Below are 18,006 nucleotides of genomic sequence, written 5' to 3'. Positions count from 1 at the left end.
CATTTCAGCTTTTCATTTTTAATTCATTAGTCCAAAAAATCATTCCACTTTGACATTATGGGGTATTGTGTGCAGGCCAGTGGCAAAAAAAAATCTAAGTGTAACTTTTAAATGCAGGCTTTAACACAACAAAATGTGTAAAAACTCTGGGGTGTAAATACTTTCTGAAGGCACTGTATGTGGGAAATGCATTGGATTTGAAAAAAGTCACCGACTGTTGTTTTGAGGATGGAATTTAAAACCACAGGATTATGTCATTATGGTAACCAAATTGAAACATAGACAAACCTTGCATAAAATGTGTTGAATTTGTACCTTTCAGCAATGTCAGATATTCAACATTAGAACTTTATTTTATTTATTTATTTGCACAAAAGAAAACAAGTAATGGACAAATATACAGATGAAAACAAATAAACAATGAAAACCGGTGTGTGTGCAGGTGTGGTTGGAAACCCAAGGGTTTATATGAAAACCACACCACAAACAAACAATATGCAATACATGAGCACAAATATACTAAAGGTTTGTTAAAACAGATTATCCTACTAATTATAAATACACAAATGAACTGATCAGTATAATATCTGCTATCAGAAAGAAAATATAGGCTGGGCGGAACCATAAATCTAAGTTAAAGAATAGGACTAAATCTACTAAAACTTTATTTGAAGTGCATTTAAAGTTTGATTTGATTTAGTCCTACTCTTTAACTTAGATTTTTGGTTGAGATGGAGACGTGAATCCAACATATCAATTATTAATTTGTTGACAAACTGGGATAAAGCCAGACTAAGTCAGTGGCACTGATGGAACTAACCAAGCAGAAGATTCATCTCCTTCAAATGTTGATATTTGGTTGCGTTGACAACCAAATACAAATCAATATCACCTTTGAACTACAAAAAAAATAGCCTATTAACTTGTTGACAGGAAAACAAATGATATGTTGGATTCACGTCTTCAACTAAACCCAAAATTGAAATGTAAGAATAGGATTAAGTCAGTGGCTCGGATGGAACTATCCAAGCAGTAGATAAATATCCTTTAAATGTTGATATTTGGATGTGTTGTCAACCAAACACAATTCAATATTACTTTTGAAATACAGTAAATAGCCTAAAGTTAAGGCTATTTTACAAACCAATGTAACATTCAATCTTAAAACGAGTAACTCATCCATGGCCACATTTGAGATTACTGTAACTATAAAGGTATTCTTATTTAATTATATAGACCGTGCATGGTCAAGATAGCATGCATACTGTCGGTTGTTGCAGGTCTGCGGAGAGCTTCACAATTGCTATAATAATCTGTGCAGAATATCCAACAGCATTGATCACTTACACCATGTACTTATAATGTAATTTCAACTGCAATCCAACTTTTGTTCTGCTGTTAGGATGAAGCACAGTGATAATACATTAATCTGTTGTATAAATAAACAAAATATCTGATATTGCGTTCTCATTTAAACTATGCAGCGCTTTTAAATGGTTCAAAGCACAGTGATAGCCATTTGGATGGCAACAAAAGCAAAAATCAGACATAGTTTTTCCATTGGAATTTGGTTGTGCTTTTAGATGGTTGAGAGCATAGTGAGTGATAACACATTGGGAATTCAACTCACTTTTGACTGTCTTTTTGAGTGGGTGAATATGGGTTGTAATCTCATTTATCAACTTCTCAACTAAATATTACCCAATTATCCGTGTTGAAATGATGTGGTGTGCACTGTGGGTATTTTATCAAACACAACATATTTTGTCCTCATATGACAATTCTGAGGCCACTTTTAGTGAGTCTCCAAAGAGGTCATTGTTGTGCATTTGTCTCAGGCTGTCTTGGGAAGAGCCAGGACAAATGGGACAAGGGCACCTTTTGCCTCTACAGGTGCTTTGAGTGTCAGTGCCTCAGGCAAAAACTGTTCATTCTCCTCTTCCACAACAAACTGCAATGTTTGGGACTTGTTCACACAGTAAATGGTGTTGCCAATGACAGCACAGCGAAAGGGCAAGGGGTTGGTCTGCTCCAGGGACGCACTGTTGTGCCATATCTTTACCACGGTGTTGTATTTGAACACGTTGACACCGTAGTCACGGTTGACATCAAACCTGTAGATGAAGTTTTTGAATGCCACCATGTCGGTGGATTTCTTCCTGCTGTTGTTGAACGGGCATTCCTCCCAGTCGTCTCTTTTAGTGTCATATCTTAGCAGACGATAAAATAGAGAGCCTCCGGACACGAACATCTCTCCATTACAGGTTGTTGCCTCGTGCGCAATAGCAAAAGCCCCTTTTGGTAGTGGCGCCACTGGGCGCCATCTATCCAGGCGAGGGTCATATTTCTCCACCGTAAAGAGACATTCCCCTCCGATTGCAAACAGGTATCCATCCATGGCCACCAGTTTGAGCTGAGACCGACCCTCGATGAGCGGTCGAATTTCGCTCCAGCTGTCAGTGAGTGGGTTGTAGCAGAACACCTTGTCCGAGACTTTGCCTTTGTCTTCCTGCCTTTTGATTCCACCTGCCACGAATAGGTAATTGTACATGGTGCATATCCCAGAGCCCTTTGTGTTGATTTCATCCGGCATCTTCGTCAGCACTTTCCAGTCCTTTGTCTCCTTGTTGTAATAGTAGACCACACGATTCTCATTCAGGGACACTATGGATAGAGGGCTCTGAGGTCGACTGTTCTCACGACTTGTAGGTCTGCTCCCGGCGCCGTCATACACCTCGTTGATTTCAGCCACCATCAACGCCCTCTTTCCCTCCATTCTCCTGGTGATAATTAGTTCTCTCTCCCCTCCGGTCAAACGCCCATAGACACCGGGATCCCGCAGTATTTGCAAGAAATTGTCACTCATGTACTTGTAGGCTTTCTCCTTCAACTCGCTGAGACGTTGCTTTTTGGCTATTGTCAAAATCTCATAGCAGTTCTCGGCGGTAATCTGCTCCGACATTGTATCGAGAGCAGCTTGAACCGCGCAGGGGATTTGTAATATTTTAGCTCCGGTGATGACCTCTACAATATTATCCTTACTAACCTCCATTCGGCATGAGTAAATGTAATCCACCAAAATGGTCAAAGTCTTAAAACTCACCCCCTTCACTCGCAATACGTCTCGGGACTGCCGCGCCTTGAAATAGTCACTTTTCTCTGCCAAAACGGCTTTATGCGCTTCAAGTTTCTTTCCAGACACTTCAATCACTAAATCCGTCTCCTCTTTAGAAGCAAAGACTCCGTTTCCATATCCACATCCTTCCTGCCTCGACTGCAGTGCTGAGTTTCCCTGTGTAGTGTCTGGGTCGCTTTCTCCCCACACAGCATTCTGTCCCGCACTGCCTGTCTGTCCGCGCTGATGTGTTGTCAGCGCTTCTGCAGCGATACAATAGGTGACAGACGCAGAGCTCCCCTCCTTATGCTCCACCTGGGAACTCGCTTTATCAATCAGACAGTGATATTTCACAGCTCCTCCGCTGACTTCACACATGAGAGGGGTGCTCTGTGCTTGCGTTTCGTCATCCAGGCAGCAGAGGGAATATCCCAGGCTGTGCGCCACGTCAGCCTGTGCGCGGCAATTATCCTCTACCGCATCGCGCTCTATTGAACAGGGCTGCTCTTTGTTGAGCTGTGGGGTATTACAATGTGTTGATGACATATGCTTTTGATCATCATTTGCATTTCCCGAGACATTCCTTGGTTGGCTACCATTATAAAATCCAAGACCCATCACTCCATTGTCCATTTCAACAAGTGGTCTATTAGTCTCCGTAATACACTGGTACCCAAAGTTTTGATTCTCGTCTGGATCTGTTATCTCGGGTATATTTCCAACGAAGTCCTGCATCAGCAAAGCCATTTTGTCCACCTGCTCTTTCTCGTGACAGGCAGGTGGTGTATCAGCATCAACACTGTGTAGGCACAAGTCTGGGATGCACTGGGCACTGTTATCCATTATCAGAACGCAAGGATTTCTGATCTATGTATGTTTTAATAATATTCTAGTTAAATCAGACAAGTCCAGTATATTGAAATAAGAGGCAATATAAGAGTCAATAGGTTTGATGGCAATCACCACTTAATGATCTCTTCCAGTCCCTTGGGCTAGGCCCACTAACGGCAATACAATTCATCTTCTGCACATCCATCACTCCAGTGTTTATTTTGCGAAATTGTAATTATTTCGCCACTACGGCCTATTTTTTGCTTTTCTATTGTGTTCTTGACTGTACGTTTGTTTATGTGTAACTCTGTGTTGTTGTTTGTGTCGCACTGCTTTGCTTTATCTTGGCCAGGTCGCAGTTGTAAATGAGAATTTGTTCTCAACTGGCGTACCTGGTTAAATAAAGGTGAAACAAATCAAATTCAAATTCAAAATAAAACTCTGGATTGTCACGTATGCTATCTCCTCTGGTCTCTTATTCATTTTCATTTGATCAGAGGGAAATATAAAATAAAGGCATTTCCCTTGCAGCAACACGGCGGGTGTGAAAATCCTGTTTTCCTTAGTCCATCTTCATTTCAGGGTTCAACAGGTGCTGGTGCATCATCTGTGGAGAGGTGGGGAAATTATGCGCATCTGCATCGAGATTTATTTGCCTCTTCTAACCATAATGTACACAACAGCGACAAATGTTTGAGACAGTGGATTGTGGATGTGGCTATTAGCGTTTTCACCACTGTATTCTGACTTTTAAGAATATACTTATATTGATAATGATCTATTTGAATTGTACCATCTAATGTGTGCTATAGGCTATCAGAGGATTTGTGTTGATTGTGTAATTACTTTTGTGCGCCATAATATGTATACTGTGAGCAGCTTCGTTTTTATCCATGGAACCACTTCAATAAGTAAATACTTTCTTCCTTATCCTATTATTGCAATCAAAAATCTAGTTTTGAAACAAACAATACGATTTGTAACGAACTAAAGAACAAATGCATAAAACTACAAAACTACAAAAACCAAAGTTAATGACATACTTACTCGTACAATAGGCTTACTCCCCAGCTGCAAAATATGGTGCCTGATGCAGTCTGGTTATAGCCTATCTGATGCAGCGCAGTTATAAGGGCTTTCCCGATCGCAAAACCGCTTGGCTTGAAGAAAGAGCGAGTCGAGCCCCGAAACCTTAGGCTATTCGCTGCCGCAGACGACCGTGGCCTGTCAGTTTCGGATTGAGATAAGATTAAATACTATTTTTCACCTTTAATATTCCTTGCAGCATAACTTTGAATCCCATCCAAACCAAATTTGAGAAAGTAAATTAGAAAAACAGTTAATGATTGAAGATTTGCCTTGATCCTAAACAAATTTTGCGGATGATGTAATATAATGAAGGGATTCTGGTTTGTACATTAAACCCTCCCCTTTTATTAACCCTTCACAGAAGTGTAATCTAAAGTCTATCATTTATGACTGGAATGAATGCCAGATAAATTCATGCAGGTCAAATGGTTTAACCTATACCACCTAATACATGTGGGATTGGATTATTGTTCATTTATTACTGCATCCGTAAATTACAATAAGAAAGACAAACACTTACAAAAGAGAAGTGTGGGGATGGATAGCTAAACAAAAACGTAGGAATCAGATTCACACAGTGTACCCAGCGCCTTCGGAAAGTATACAGACCCATGGACTTTTCCACATTTTGTTATGTTACAGCCTTATTCTAAAATTGATTAAATAAACCACAAAGACTCTTCCTAGAGCTGGCCGCCTGGCCAAACTGAGCAATCAGGGGAAAAGGGCCTTGGTCAGGGAGGTGACCAAGAACCCGATGGTCACTCTGATAGAAGTCTAGAGTTCTTCTGTGGAGTTGAGAGAACCTTCCAGAAGAACTACCATCTCTGCAGCAGTCTACCAATCAGGCCATTATGGTAGAGTGGACAGATGTAAGCCAATGTAAAAGGCACATGACAGCCCGCTTGAAGTTTGCCAAAAGGCACCTGAAGACTCTCAGTCCATGAGAAACAAGATTATCTGGTCTCATGAAACCAAGATTGAACTCTTTGGCCTGAATGCAAAGTGTCACGTCTGAAGGAAACCTGGCACCATCTCTACGGTGAAGCATGGAGGTGGCAGCATCATGCTGTGGGGATGTTTTTCAGCAGCAGAGACTGGGAAACAGTCACGATTGAGGGAAAGATGAACAGTGCAAAGTACAGAGAGATCCTTGATGAAAATCTGCTCCAGAGCGCTCAGGACCTTAGACTGGGTCAAAGGTTCACCTTCCAACAGGACATTGACCGTAAGCATACAGCCAAGACAATACAGCAGTTGCTTCAGGACAAGTCTCTGAACGTCCTTGAGTGGTCCAGCCAGAGCCTGGATTTGAACCCGGTCAAGCATCTCTAGAGAGACCTGAAAATAGCTGTTTAACAACGCTCCCCATCCAACCTGACAGAGCTTGAGAGGATCTGCAGAGAAGAATGGGAGAAACTCTCCAAATACAGGTGTGTCAAGCTTGTAGCGATTCAAGGCTTTAATCGCTGCCAAAGGTGCTTCAACAAAGTACTGACTAAAGGGTCTGAATACTTAAAAAAATACATAAATTGTATTTAACCTTTATTTAACTAGGCAAGTCAGTTAAAAACAAATTCTTATTTACAATGACGGCCTACCCCGGCCAAACCTGGACGACGCTGGGCCAATTGTGCGCTGCCCAATGGGACTCCCAATCACGACCGGATGTGATGCAGCCTGGATTTAAATGTGATATTTCAGTTTTTTGTTTTGAATACATTTGCAAACATTTATTAAAACCTGTTTTTGCTTTGTCATTATGGGGTATTGTGTGTAGATTGATGAGGGGAAAAAACAATTTAATCAGTTTTAGAATAAGGCTGTAACGTAACATGATGTGGAAAAAGACAAGAGGTCTGAATACTTTCCGAATGCACTGTATATCCAGATTATCCAACTCAATATTGAAGGCACATAAAATGGATCCGTGGTATTGCAATCCCAGAGGAAGTAGGCCTACAATATAAAGGGGTAAGGGCTATTACATTTTCCTACTCTCCTTCTGCCAAATGTCTTGTTTCATCTCAAACCCAGAAGTGTGTCTTGAATGATCCCCATGTTGATAGCAAGTAGAACAACCAGCAACCGCCAACCAGCACCCAGGCCCTTTAATGAGAGTCTATTTTAATAGACCCTGCCTTATCTTCAGGAGAGAGTGCATGGCTCATGACCAGATAACCACATGGGAAAAGCCTCCCCTCTGCACAGTTAATCAGAAATAGCTGTTGGCACAGGAAAGCAGAAGGTCATTTTAAACGGCTCAGAAACAATGGCGAGAAAAAGGAGGGAGAGGAGGGCCACAGGAAAGATCATACCTCAGTTTCGCCGGGCCACAGTCTCTGATAGGATAGATCAATGGTTCCCAACCAGGGGTACTAGGACCCCTAGGGATACTTTGCCAATTCAAAGGGGGTACTTGAGAAGACCCATGAGACCATAGGCCTACTGGTAAAATGCACATGAGTGGGTACTTCAGGGGTACTCCGGTCAGAGCAAAATTAAATTGGTGGCACAGCACCAAAAAAGGTTGGGAACCACTGGGATAGATAAAGGAGCATGCAGATGGGGACCAATGGAGGTCAACATACACGCACGCACACACGCACGCACACACGCACGCACGCACACACACACACACACACACACACACACACACACACACACACACACACACACACACACACACACACAAAGTCCTGCAGTAGTTCACTGATGCCTGACCTCACTCTGACAGCAGAGATGAGCTGGTGAAAAATGGATATTAGATATTATAAACTCTCTGTCATGCTTTATGATGCCACACTGATGGAGAGTGGGCAGCAAGCTAAAGGTCACAAACGCATACTTAATAAGTCTACCGCCATTCTAGTATAAATTGTTGTTATGGGGCATTTATTCCTAATTTACGAATTCTCTTTGTATATGAGTGGGCAGGATGAAGATGACCTCTTCTCGCAGCTCCATTAGTGTATTTCAGTATCCAGTACACAGACCAGAAGGAGTAGGACTCATTACCAGGGACATACAGTATATACTTCTCCGTGGAGGAGACCACTCCAGAGCAGGATATATATAGGCCACTGCAGTAGACGGAAGGTAATAATAATGAAGCAAAAGATGGAATGAGAATAAGAATGAAGATGCAAGGGATGTGATTAGTCCCAGGCTGTATGTTATTTGCTTCACTGGGTTTTGTACATGAGAAATAACTTTGAGTGAGATCTCGAGGGTAGTTTTAGCTATAAGTCCCTTGGTATATTCAGTCAGTTTGTCTGTAGGCTTACCTGGATTGTTCTTACCTGGCATGCAAGATCAAAGAATGGTATTTTTTTTTTTACAGCTCTTTATCGTAAAAAGGATCTTGATCATTAACTGTGGATATGTCTTAAAAGGATAGTTCACTCAAATTACAAAATGGCACATTAGTTTCCTTATTCTGTAAGCAGTCCGTGGACAAGGTATGACAACAATCCATACTTTGGATTTACTTCACTAGCTGTTTCCAAATGCTAAGTTTTAGCATTTGTGGTACACATCCCATTCGAGTTCTTAGCAATTTTTGCACATCATGCCCAAATCACCTGAAAGTATCTCAAATTGATTGTGAAGCTCAACAAAGTCACTGATAGATGATGTGAACATGAGGCACGGAAAATGCTCATATCTGTCCCACGACGTGAACGGGATTTGTGCCACAAATGCATTTGGAAACTGTGCCAGGGAAGCTAATCAAAAGCATGGATTGCTGTCATACCTTGTCCATAGACTGCTTACACAGTAAGAGAACCAATACGTCATTTTATAATATGGGTGCACTGTCCCTTTAAGGTTGGACAGGAGGAAGAATAAGGTATCGTCATCATGCATGCAACCCACTGAAAAGAGAGGTATTTTAATGAATCCCCGTGGCAACTCTACCAGCATGTCTCATTGCTTTGGACATCTGAGATGGAACGCTGAGAAAATCCCATCAAGAAAGACACATCACAAGTTTGAAGTGGGCGTAACATTATTAATGATAATCAATCATCAAGTGGAAACTGAGTTACATCACTGTATGGTTCCCAGTCTTGTGGACAAATAAACTGCAGGCATCTTTTCCTAATTAGGCTTTAATCAGCGCTAATGAATCTTCCAGAGCAAGCAGCAGACAGTGATGTGAATGAACTCACTGTCCGGTCCCAAGGGACAGCCCACGGTACTGACGATGAAGCCATAGGCAAATTCACTGAGTGACACAGGAAGTTAGACATAACAGCAGTTTATATCTACACCATGCAAAAAAAAAAACAGTATGCTGTACTGTAGACGTAAGCAGAGTATGTACTATATAGTTGCCAACCACAACCTGGCCGGTTCCCCTCTCTCCACTGGGATTCTCTGCCTCTGGTGCTCTTCCATGCCATCCCTAGGGGGGGTGCGTCACTTGAGTGGGTTGAGTCACTGACATGGTCTTCCTGTCTGGGTTGGCGCCCCCCCTTGGGTTGTGCCGTGGCGGAGGTCTTTGTGGGCTGTACTCGTTCTTGTCTCAGGATGGTAAGTTGGTGTTTGATATCCCTCTAGTGGTGTGGGGGCTGTGCTTTGGCAAAGTGCGTGTGGTTATATCCTGCCTGTTTGGTCCTGTCCGGGGGTATCATCGGATGGGGCCACAGTGTCTCCTGACCCCTCTTGTCTCAGCCTCCAGTATTTATGCTGCAGTAGTTTATGTGTCGGGGGGCTAGGGTTAGTCTGTTATATCTGGAGTATTTCTCCTGTCTTATCCGGTGTCCTGTGTGAATTTAAGTATGCTCTCTCTAATTCTCTCTTTCTCTCTTTCTTTCTCTCTCTCTCTCGGAGGACCTGAGCCCTAGGACCATGCCTCAGGACTACCTGGCATGATGACTCTTTGCTGTCCCCAGTCCACCTGGCTGTGCTTCTGCTCCAGTTTCAACTGTTCTGCCTGTGGCTATGGAACTCTGACCTGTTCACCGGACGTGCTACCTGCCCCAGACCTGCTCTTTTCAACTCTCTAGAGACAGCAGGAGCGGTAGAGATAGTCTCAATGATCGGCTATGAAAAGCCAACTGACATTTACTCCTGAGATGCTGACCTGTTGCACCCTCGACAACTACTGTGATTATTATTATTTGACCATGCTGGTCATTTATGAACATTTGAACATCTTGGCCATGTTCTGTTATAATCTCCACCTGGCACAGCCAGAAGAGGACTGGCTCCCCTCATAGCCTGGTTCCTCTCTAGGTTTCTTCCTAGGTTCTGGCCTTTCTAGGGAGTTTTTCCTAGCCACCGTGCTTCTCCACCTGCATTGCTTACTGTTTGGGGTTTTAGGCTGTGTTTCTGTACAGCACTCAGCTGATGTAAGAAGGGCTATATAAATTAATTTGATTTGATTTGAACTACATAGGGCAAGTGTCATAACCCTCCCAATGGAAAGAAAACTCAAAATGTACTCATTATTTGTCTGCAAGAGTTTCTCAAGGCTCTGCTTCAAAGCAGACATGGTTGCAGGAACTGTTATGATATGCATGCTCATGACTATCACATAAAGGTTTGACAGATAGCAGCAGAGGAGAGGAGAGCTTTAATTTAAAATATACCTCTCCTGAAAGAGAAACACTGTGCTGGAAATATGAATATGAATCCCAATTCTCTTCTCCATGATGCCATCCATTTGAAGAGTTTGCAAGTGAATTTCCTTTCTTGCTAATGCAGGCAGAATTGCTAGTCTATCTAGCTAGAAGAATCACCTCAAGTGGTTCTTATGTGAAGTAATGTGACTACCTGGAAATGGAAGATAAGAAATGTTCAGAGAGTAAAACAGATGTAAACGGCCTCAACAAACATGACAGTGACTCTAACAGTTAACTGAAAGTTGAAGTCGAGCAAACTTACATTAATTTGCTGAATTGAAGGCAGGCTTCTCCAGTACATAGCTTTCGGCCTCATCAGCCATCCTCTTTCCCAGCCCAAGGCAGGACACACTGAAAACACGCACACACACACACACACACACACACACACACACACACACACACACACACACACACACACACACACACACACACACACACACACACACACACACACACACACACACACACACACACACACACACACACACACACACACACACACACACACACCTGCTTACAATATCTTCCACTGCTTCGCATTAAAACCAGACTGCTTACATCTGCCTCTTTAATAAGCAAACTTCTTCCCACTAGTGCCAGAACAAGACTAACCCTAATGTGTATTGACTTTGCGTGGGTCTATTTCCGATGTGAAGAAAGGGGATGCTTGGATTGGTCAGTGTACGTATGTTAAGTGTCTCTCACTGGCCCTGAAACCACGTTCATTACTCATCAAGACAAATATTTGTCACAGGAACGTTCAATACTTAAATGGATGATTGAGGGTCATCGTACAGCAGTCCCACTCTGGTAAAGGATGAGATCTATTGAATGTGTTGGTGCTTTTTTTACTAGATTCACGCTGATTTTTAACCAGAATTTGAAACAACCGAGACATTCATTGTGGCAGATACTTCTTCAAGGGCTTTCTAAAGGAGGCCCTTCCAGGAATTCCAAGTGTTCCAAAGACATATTGTGCGGTGCAGAAATCTGCTGCCGTATCTCATTCCACATGGGTAAATATGAGTGAGACGATTACATCTCATCTGGAAATATTTCTCCATGCTCCTTTCCCCAGGGCTGGGGACCCCCCCAGCAGATCACAGAGGAGGGGAAGAAGAGAGAAGAAAACAGAGTGGAAGACTGAAAGAAAGGAAGGAAGCCCCATTGGCCAGTGTTTGTTCCTGTTGTTCCTCTCTCCCTCATATTTCCACCCTAATGAGATCACCATTACCCTGCCTCAGCCACAGCCACCTGCAGGGGAATATGTGCTCCCAGCTGTCCCAGTAGAATCACAGCTAGAATAGCGAATGGCTAAGTTAGCGTCGCTATTGTTTGCTACTGCCTTCCTGACACCTGAAGTACTATCACCCCAAATCCAGATATACAGTATCTTGGTAGAATCATATCTACAGCTCTGGAGGCTTTAATAGATGCCCACGCCACTCACTCATTGCCTGCAGAACCAAGAAGGAATCCGCTACGTGTCCAGGAAGAAAATAACTCAGAAGGATACAAAGTTGTTGCGAATCAATGTGTGCGTCACAAATGGCACCCTATTCCTTATGTAGTGCACTACTTTTGACCATGCCCAAAATAGGGCTTTGGTCCAATGTAGTGCACTAGGTAGGGAATGGGGTGCCATTTGGGATGTACATACTCCTACTCCTACTCACAATCAATACATCTGCCTATGCATGGCTGAGCCTTTACTCCATGACCCTTACACTCTGAAATGACTGTTACAAGCTGCGCTAGCTAGACTCTCTTTCCTTCTATGTGTCGCTCTTTCCACAGTGATTATATAAATCTCAGGGGTGGATGAGCAGATGTGTAATTACAGAAAACACTTACCAACTGGTCTTGGTGTGTGATTGCAGGAAACCGTTGCCAACTAGCAGGACCTAATAGACCTGATGCATTCCCTACCCCTGAGCTGGCTCAGTGACCAACCACACAGAACGAGACAACCAATATTAGGGCAGCAAATTGTGTGTATGCTGCTTCTTTGTCATTTGCGTCACAATATCTTTTGAGAATGTGTATCTTAAAGACACGTTAATCTGAGCTGATGTTGAGTCATACTGAGATAATCTGAAATGTTACAGTGAAGTAACTATACCGTCACCCACTAATATCCTCTTGGGTAATGCTTTGATGCAATTTGGTTCCAAAACCTGTCTACGCATCATACAAGAGGACCGACCGCTCTGATGATAAAATAGCAGGATTGAGAGAGACAGATTGTGGCTTAATGGCCCTACACTTTTGAGGTGAAAGCCAACAAATAGCATCTGAGCTACTTTCAACATAGAGTACAATTTCACGGCCAAACATAATTAACCTGCCGTGGATCAAAGCAGGGAAAAGGCTAGACAGAAACAAAGATGGTACTGTCTATTAGTGATAGTGTATTGACTGTGTCAGTGACATCAACAGTGTATGTTGTCCTCAGCTGTTGCCACACGGCTCATAGAGTAACAGGTAATGGGAAGGGGAAGACTTTACTTTTAAAGCACACTCACTTCCTCTGCAGCTGTCTTTCTGGCCAGCTGACTTCCTGTGTTTAGCTGATGCATCCCTGCTCTGTAGCCTTGTGGTGTCTCAGGCCACCAGAATCATTGGTTCCGGGGCCATGTGGAAAGAAAGCTCATCGCAATCACCCACTAATGGAATTACATTATAGGTGAGACACGACCTACTCAACAGTTAAAATAATCAACAAACGTTCTAGCTTTTGTAGCACTCACGTGGTGTTTTGTTTGGGCAACGGTCAATGAGACATTCTTGAACTTTTGACACGTTCTGGAAGAACTTTCTTATGTTGTAACATGGCGTGTTGTTGTGCTGTACCCACTGATGCCACTCAGTCACAAAAATTGGACAGTTTGTACATCTTTGTGTGCACAGGCCTCCTCATTCCAGTAGGCCATTTACTCTGCTCTTATAGCCCTGGAAACCAATCAAAACAAACAGAGAGTATACTGCATGACGCCAACCCTGCCTCTCTGCTTACTTCCTTTAATTGTGACTGAACCACATGGTTGTGCAAAACAGCATGGGGATAGCAGCTTGTAATTGTTATCTATTGTCACAAAGTGTTATCAACAAAGGAATGAATCCACTGGAAACAAGATAGAAGACACAGCACAGTTTACACAATGGAAAACAGTCATCAAGTCTTTCCAAGTGCATAAGGTAAGCTACTGCATGACAGCAACCGGATGACACTTTTTGTTATCAGAAATATTTTGATGGTGACCTACCAAGTAGAATTTGGTGGTTGTGGATTATGAAATGACATTGCAATAAAAACAAACTGAGAGATGCAGGAGTTATTTGAGGGAAACTAAGTGTCCATCTCTTCACAGCAGTGGAGGATCCTCAGAGGAGGAAGGACCATTCTCCTCAGTGAATTTCATAAAAATGTGAATAGTAAAACATTTAAAAAGTTATCCCTTTTAGAAAAAAACTATACTAAATAAAATCACGTCACCAAGCAATTGATTAAAACACACTATTTTGCAAAGAAGGTCTACTGTAGCCTCAACAGCACTCTGTATGGTAGCACAATGGTGTAGCCGGAGGACAGCTGCTTCCGTCCTCCTCTGACTTCAATACAAAACTTAGGAGGGTTATGGTTCTCACACCCTTCCATAGACTTACACAGTAATTATGACAACTTCCGGAGGACGTCCTCCAGCCTATCAGAGCTCTTGCAGCATGAATCAAAAATCGTCCAAAAATCTCAAATTTGGACTCATCAGACCAAAAGACAGATTTCCACTGGTCTAATGTCCATTGATCATGTTTCTTGGTCCACCCAATTAAAGGATCAGAGTATTGATCTAGTACTGAAAGCAAAAGCTAGAGCTAGCTAACACTGCAGTGTATAAAATGTGGTGAGTAGTTGACGCAAAGAGAGAAAGACAATAGTTTAACAGTTTTGAACAAATTAATTTTCTCCAAAATGAAGGAGAAGCAAGAGAGATATATATAGAGAGAGATTTTGTCATTTTTTTCACTTTCAGTTTCACTTACTTAGCTAGCAAATTCAGGTAGCTAGTTTAGCCTACTGAAACACCCTGCTCAAACAGAGGGATGCTATGTTAGCGAGCTGGCTATGACTATCCAACACAACACTGGAACTCTTCCAAGTCAAGGTAAGCTTTTGGTTTTACACATTTATTGCCACCTTGGCCCACAGGTGTAACTGCTCATTGACTGTACACTAACGTTATTGCATGATTGCAGCGGGTTTACTAACACATTAGTTCTATTAGGTATGCTGACTATGATGTTACTTTAGCTAATATGGTGACAACAATGTAGGCTGTGTGTAGTGGTTATGATATGTTTTGGCTTGGAAAGTTTTTTTCGCCTGGTCACATACAGCTGATGTGTTGTGCATTGAAGTCCACAAGCGAAATGTGAGAGGAGGAGAGCGCATAGAAGGAATACAACGTGGCTGCTATGAAAGTGAACTATTTTTTACGGTGTATTAATTTAGCAGATTCTGTTGAAAAACAGAAGCAAACGGAAAAAAACGGGGATAAACATACCTGGAAAGAGTCAAGGCAGTATTGAATGTCATTGTCTGTCCATGTGTCACTGTCTGTAGCCTCAAATTTGTCTCTCAACCTGTGTGCACCTACGCTGTAAACTTTCGTTCATAGGCTAGCTTGAAGCAACCTCATGATAGGTCTAGGGAAAATTTGAGTATCATGTAGTAGCCTTAACCTATCGCTGTTACATTGAACTGGGTGAATGGAACACGACCAATATGCTGTAATAGAAAAAAATCATCCTCCCTCATCTTAAACGGCACTGACCGCCACTGCTCCACGGTGACATACAGCACCAGTCAAAAGTTTGGACACACCTACTCATTGAAGGGTTTTTCTTAATTTGTACTATTTTCTACATTGTAGAATAATCGTCCAAAAATCGTCCAAAAATCTCAAATTTGGACTCATCAGACCAAAAGACAGATTTCCACTGGTCTAATGTCCATTGATCGTGTTTCTTGGCGCAAGCAAGTCTCTTTTTCTTATGTGTGTCCTTTAGTAGTTGTTTCTTTGCAGCAATTCTACCATGAATGCCTGATTCATGCAGTTTCCTCTGAACAGTTGATGTTGAGATGTGTTACTTGAACTCTGTGAGGCTGCAATCTGAGGTGCAGTTAACTCTAATGAACATATCCTCTACTTTTCTTGTGGCGGTCCTCATGAGAGCCAGTTTCATCGTAGCGTTTGATGGTTTTTGCGACTGCACTTGAAGAAACTTTCAAAGTTCTTGAAATTGTTTGATTACCTCATGAAGCTTGTTGAGAGAATCCCAATATTGTGCAACGCTGTCATCAAGGCAAATGGTGGCTACTTTAAAGAATCTCAAATATAACATCTATTTTGATTTGTTTAACACTTTTTTGGTTACTACATGATTCCATATGTGCTATTTCATGTCTTCACTATTACTCTACAATGTAGAAAATAGTAAAAAACTAAGAAAAACCCTTGAATGAGTAGGTGTGTCCAAACTTTTGACCGGTACTGTAGGCCTGAAGTTACATTACTCACAATGCTCTCCGTGGGTTGTATACACACAGGCAGAGGGGCTTGTTAACACTGCTCAAATAAATAAAAGAGTTCATTCATTTAAATCACAGTCAAAATGGACAGAGGAAAACTTAAATAGACCACATTAGACATTTTGTTCAGAGGCAGTAGGGGGGAGATTAATAAGGAGTGCCCAAGGTCACTAAAGAGAGCTGCAACCTAGACTCAGGGATAGATGTAAATCATTTAGTATGTCATGTTATGTTTCGTATGGTATGTATTCATCTGTAGATGTTCAGCATCCATTTTGTACAATATGTTACGAATTGCAATCTGTACAATTTATTACGAATTTTCTATACGCATGATATGTTATGCATTCCACTTTCCTGTGGCTAATGTTAGCAAGGCTAGTGGTGAGGGTTAAGGTTAGGGTTAGGGTTAAGGTTAAGTTTAAGGTTAGGAGTTAGGGTTAGGGGTTAAGGTTAGAGTTAGAGGAAGGGTTAGCTAACATGCTAAGTAGTTGCAAAGTAGCTGAAAAGTAGTGAGTAGTTGCAAAGTCGCTAATTAGCTTAAATGCTCAGGTTGTTAGTGACAGTCGCATAATACGGTCCACCAATCCTCCCTGACCAAACTCCCTCCTTTTGTTTTTTTTGACTGAAGTAGCAAATCTGTCTTATGTAACACATCATACTAATTTGAGTTGGTGTCACAGGTTAACATTTAGTATGTCAGAGGCCAGGCTGGTGGAAAAAGGAAAACCCAAGCCACCTCACTACAGCTTCTGAGAGCTCTGACCTTGACAATAATGATCTACTGTAAGAGAAACATTCCAACCAAACCTTGATTTACTGTAAGGGTATAGTGCTGCTTGCAAGTATTTCTTTCCAACAGTAAAACACAAACAAAGTGCTCTGGGTTGATATTGGGTGTCCAGGCATTTTTGCTAGGATTTGTGAATCATGTTAACCCTACGCCTCCCGTTAGATGCAGGTGGTAGAAAAAAATAGTCACTGACGGATTTCTACCATACAGATGAATGTAAATATGCTTTTCACAGATAATTATTTCTGCAAATGTCCCTTGAGGGCCAAAGAAGCTAAACACTCCCATGTTTTGGCACTAAATAAAACGATGACAACCAAAAGAGCATCAAAGAAGAAGACAGGATAGAGTGTAATAACCTCAACGGATTTAAAGTGATCTTAGTCAAATGTTACTTATAGGAAATGACAGATGTCCCGTTGGAAGACTTTGTAATGTTTATACACTCTGATACGCCTAACTGTAATTCTGCTTATATGAAGAAACCCTTTATTGAGTTAAATTCTATTGTCTGGCCTTTAGTTTTTGTGTCTGGCTGAAAGCAGAAGGATACGCAGGACTTAAGAACATGTTGCCTTCTGTTTCTCTTCATGATGAACAACATCACCATTCTGTAAAGCTCAAGCAATTCTTCCTAGAAAACATTCCCAGAACCGCAAGTGACAGAGCAACATTCCCAGAACTCTGCGGGAAAGTTATTTTTCAAATAACCAAAGGAGAACTTTTAGGGAATGTTCCGGGAACATTTCTGTTCTAGTTGGGAGCCCTCGTTTTTCATTATTCTGAGAATCTTTCCCCAGATCAATAAGACAACAGTTACCCAAACTTATAAAACATGAGAACACTCTCAATAAATCCTATATTGTCACTCTTCATCATTACAAAGTATGTGCTGATCAATGTTCACAGACAGCAGCCAGATATTAATGACTGTGCCTATCCTGAAAATAGC

The 18,006-nt window shown here is 41.9% G+C and overlaps 1 protein-coding gene across 1 annotated transcript; it reads right to left on the bottom strand.

Moving 5' to 3' along the window:
• Nucleotides 1-344: 344 nt before the first annotated feature.
• On the bottom strand, nt 345-5,354 carry LOC139415647 (kelch repeat and BTB domain-containing protein 11-like). The gene is made up of 2 exons (XM_071163763.1): nt 4,994-5,354; nt 345-4,553 (listed from the first exon to the last, which is right to left on the bottom strand). The coding sequence occupies exon 2, from the start codon at nt 3,956-3,958 to the stop codon at nt 1,835-1,837; it is 2,124 nt and encodes a 707-aa protein (XP_071019864.1). The 5' UTR covers nt 3,959-4,553; nt 4,994-5,354; the 3' UTR covers nt 345-1,834.
• Nucleotides 5,355-18,006: the final 12,652 nt, after the last annotated feature.

Source organism: Oncorhynchus clarkii, chromosome 8 (genome assembly GCF_045791955.1).
Source record: "Oncorhynchus clarkii lewisi isolate Uvic-CL-2024 chromosome 8, UVic_Ocla_1.0, whole genome shotgun sequence".
Classification (NCBI taxonomy): Eukaryota; Metazoa; Chordata; class Actinopteri; order Salmoniformes; family Salmonidae; genus Oncorhynchus; species Oncorhynchus clarkii.
Note: the sequence above shows the minus strand (reverse complement) of the source record. Positions and strands in the feature narration are given on the sequence as shown.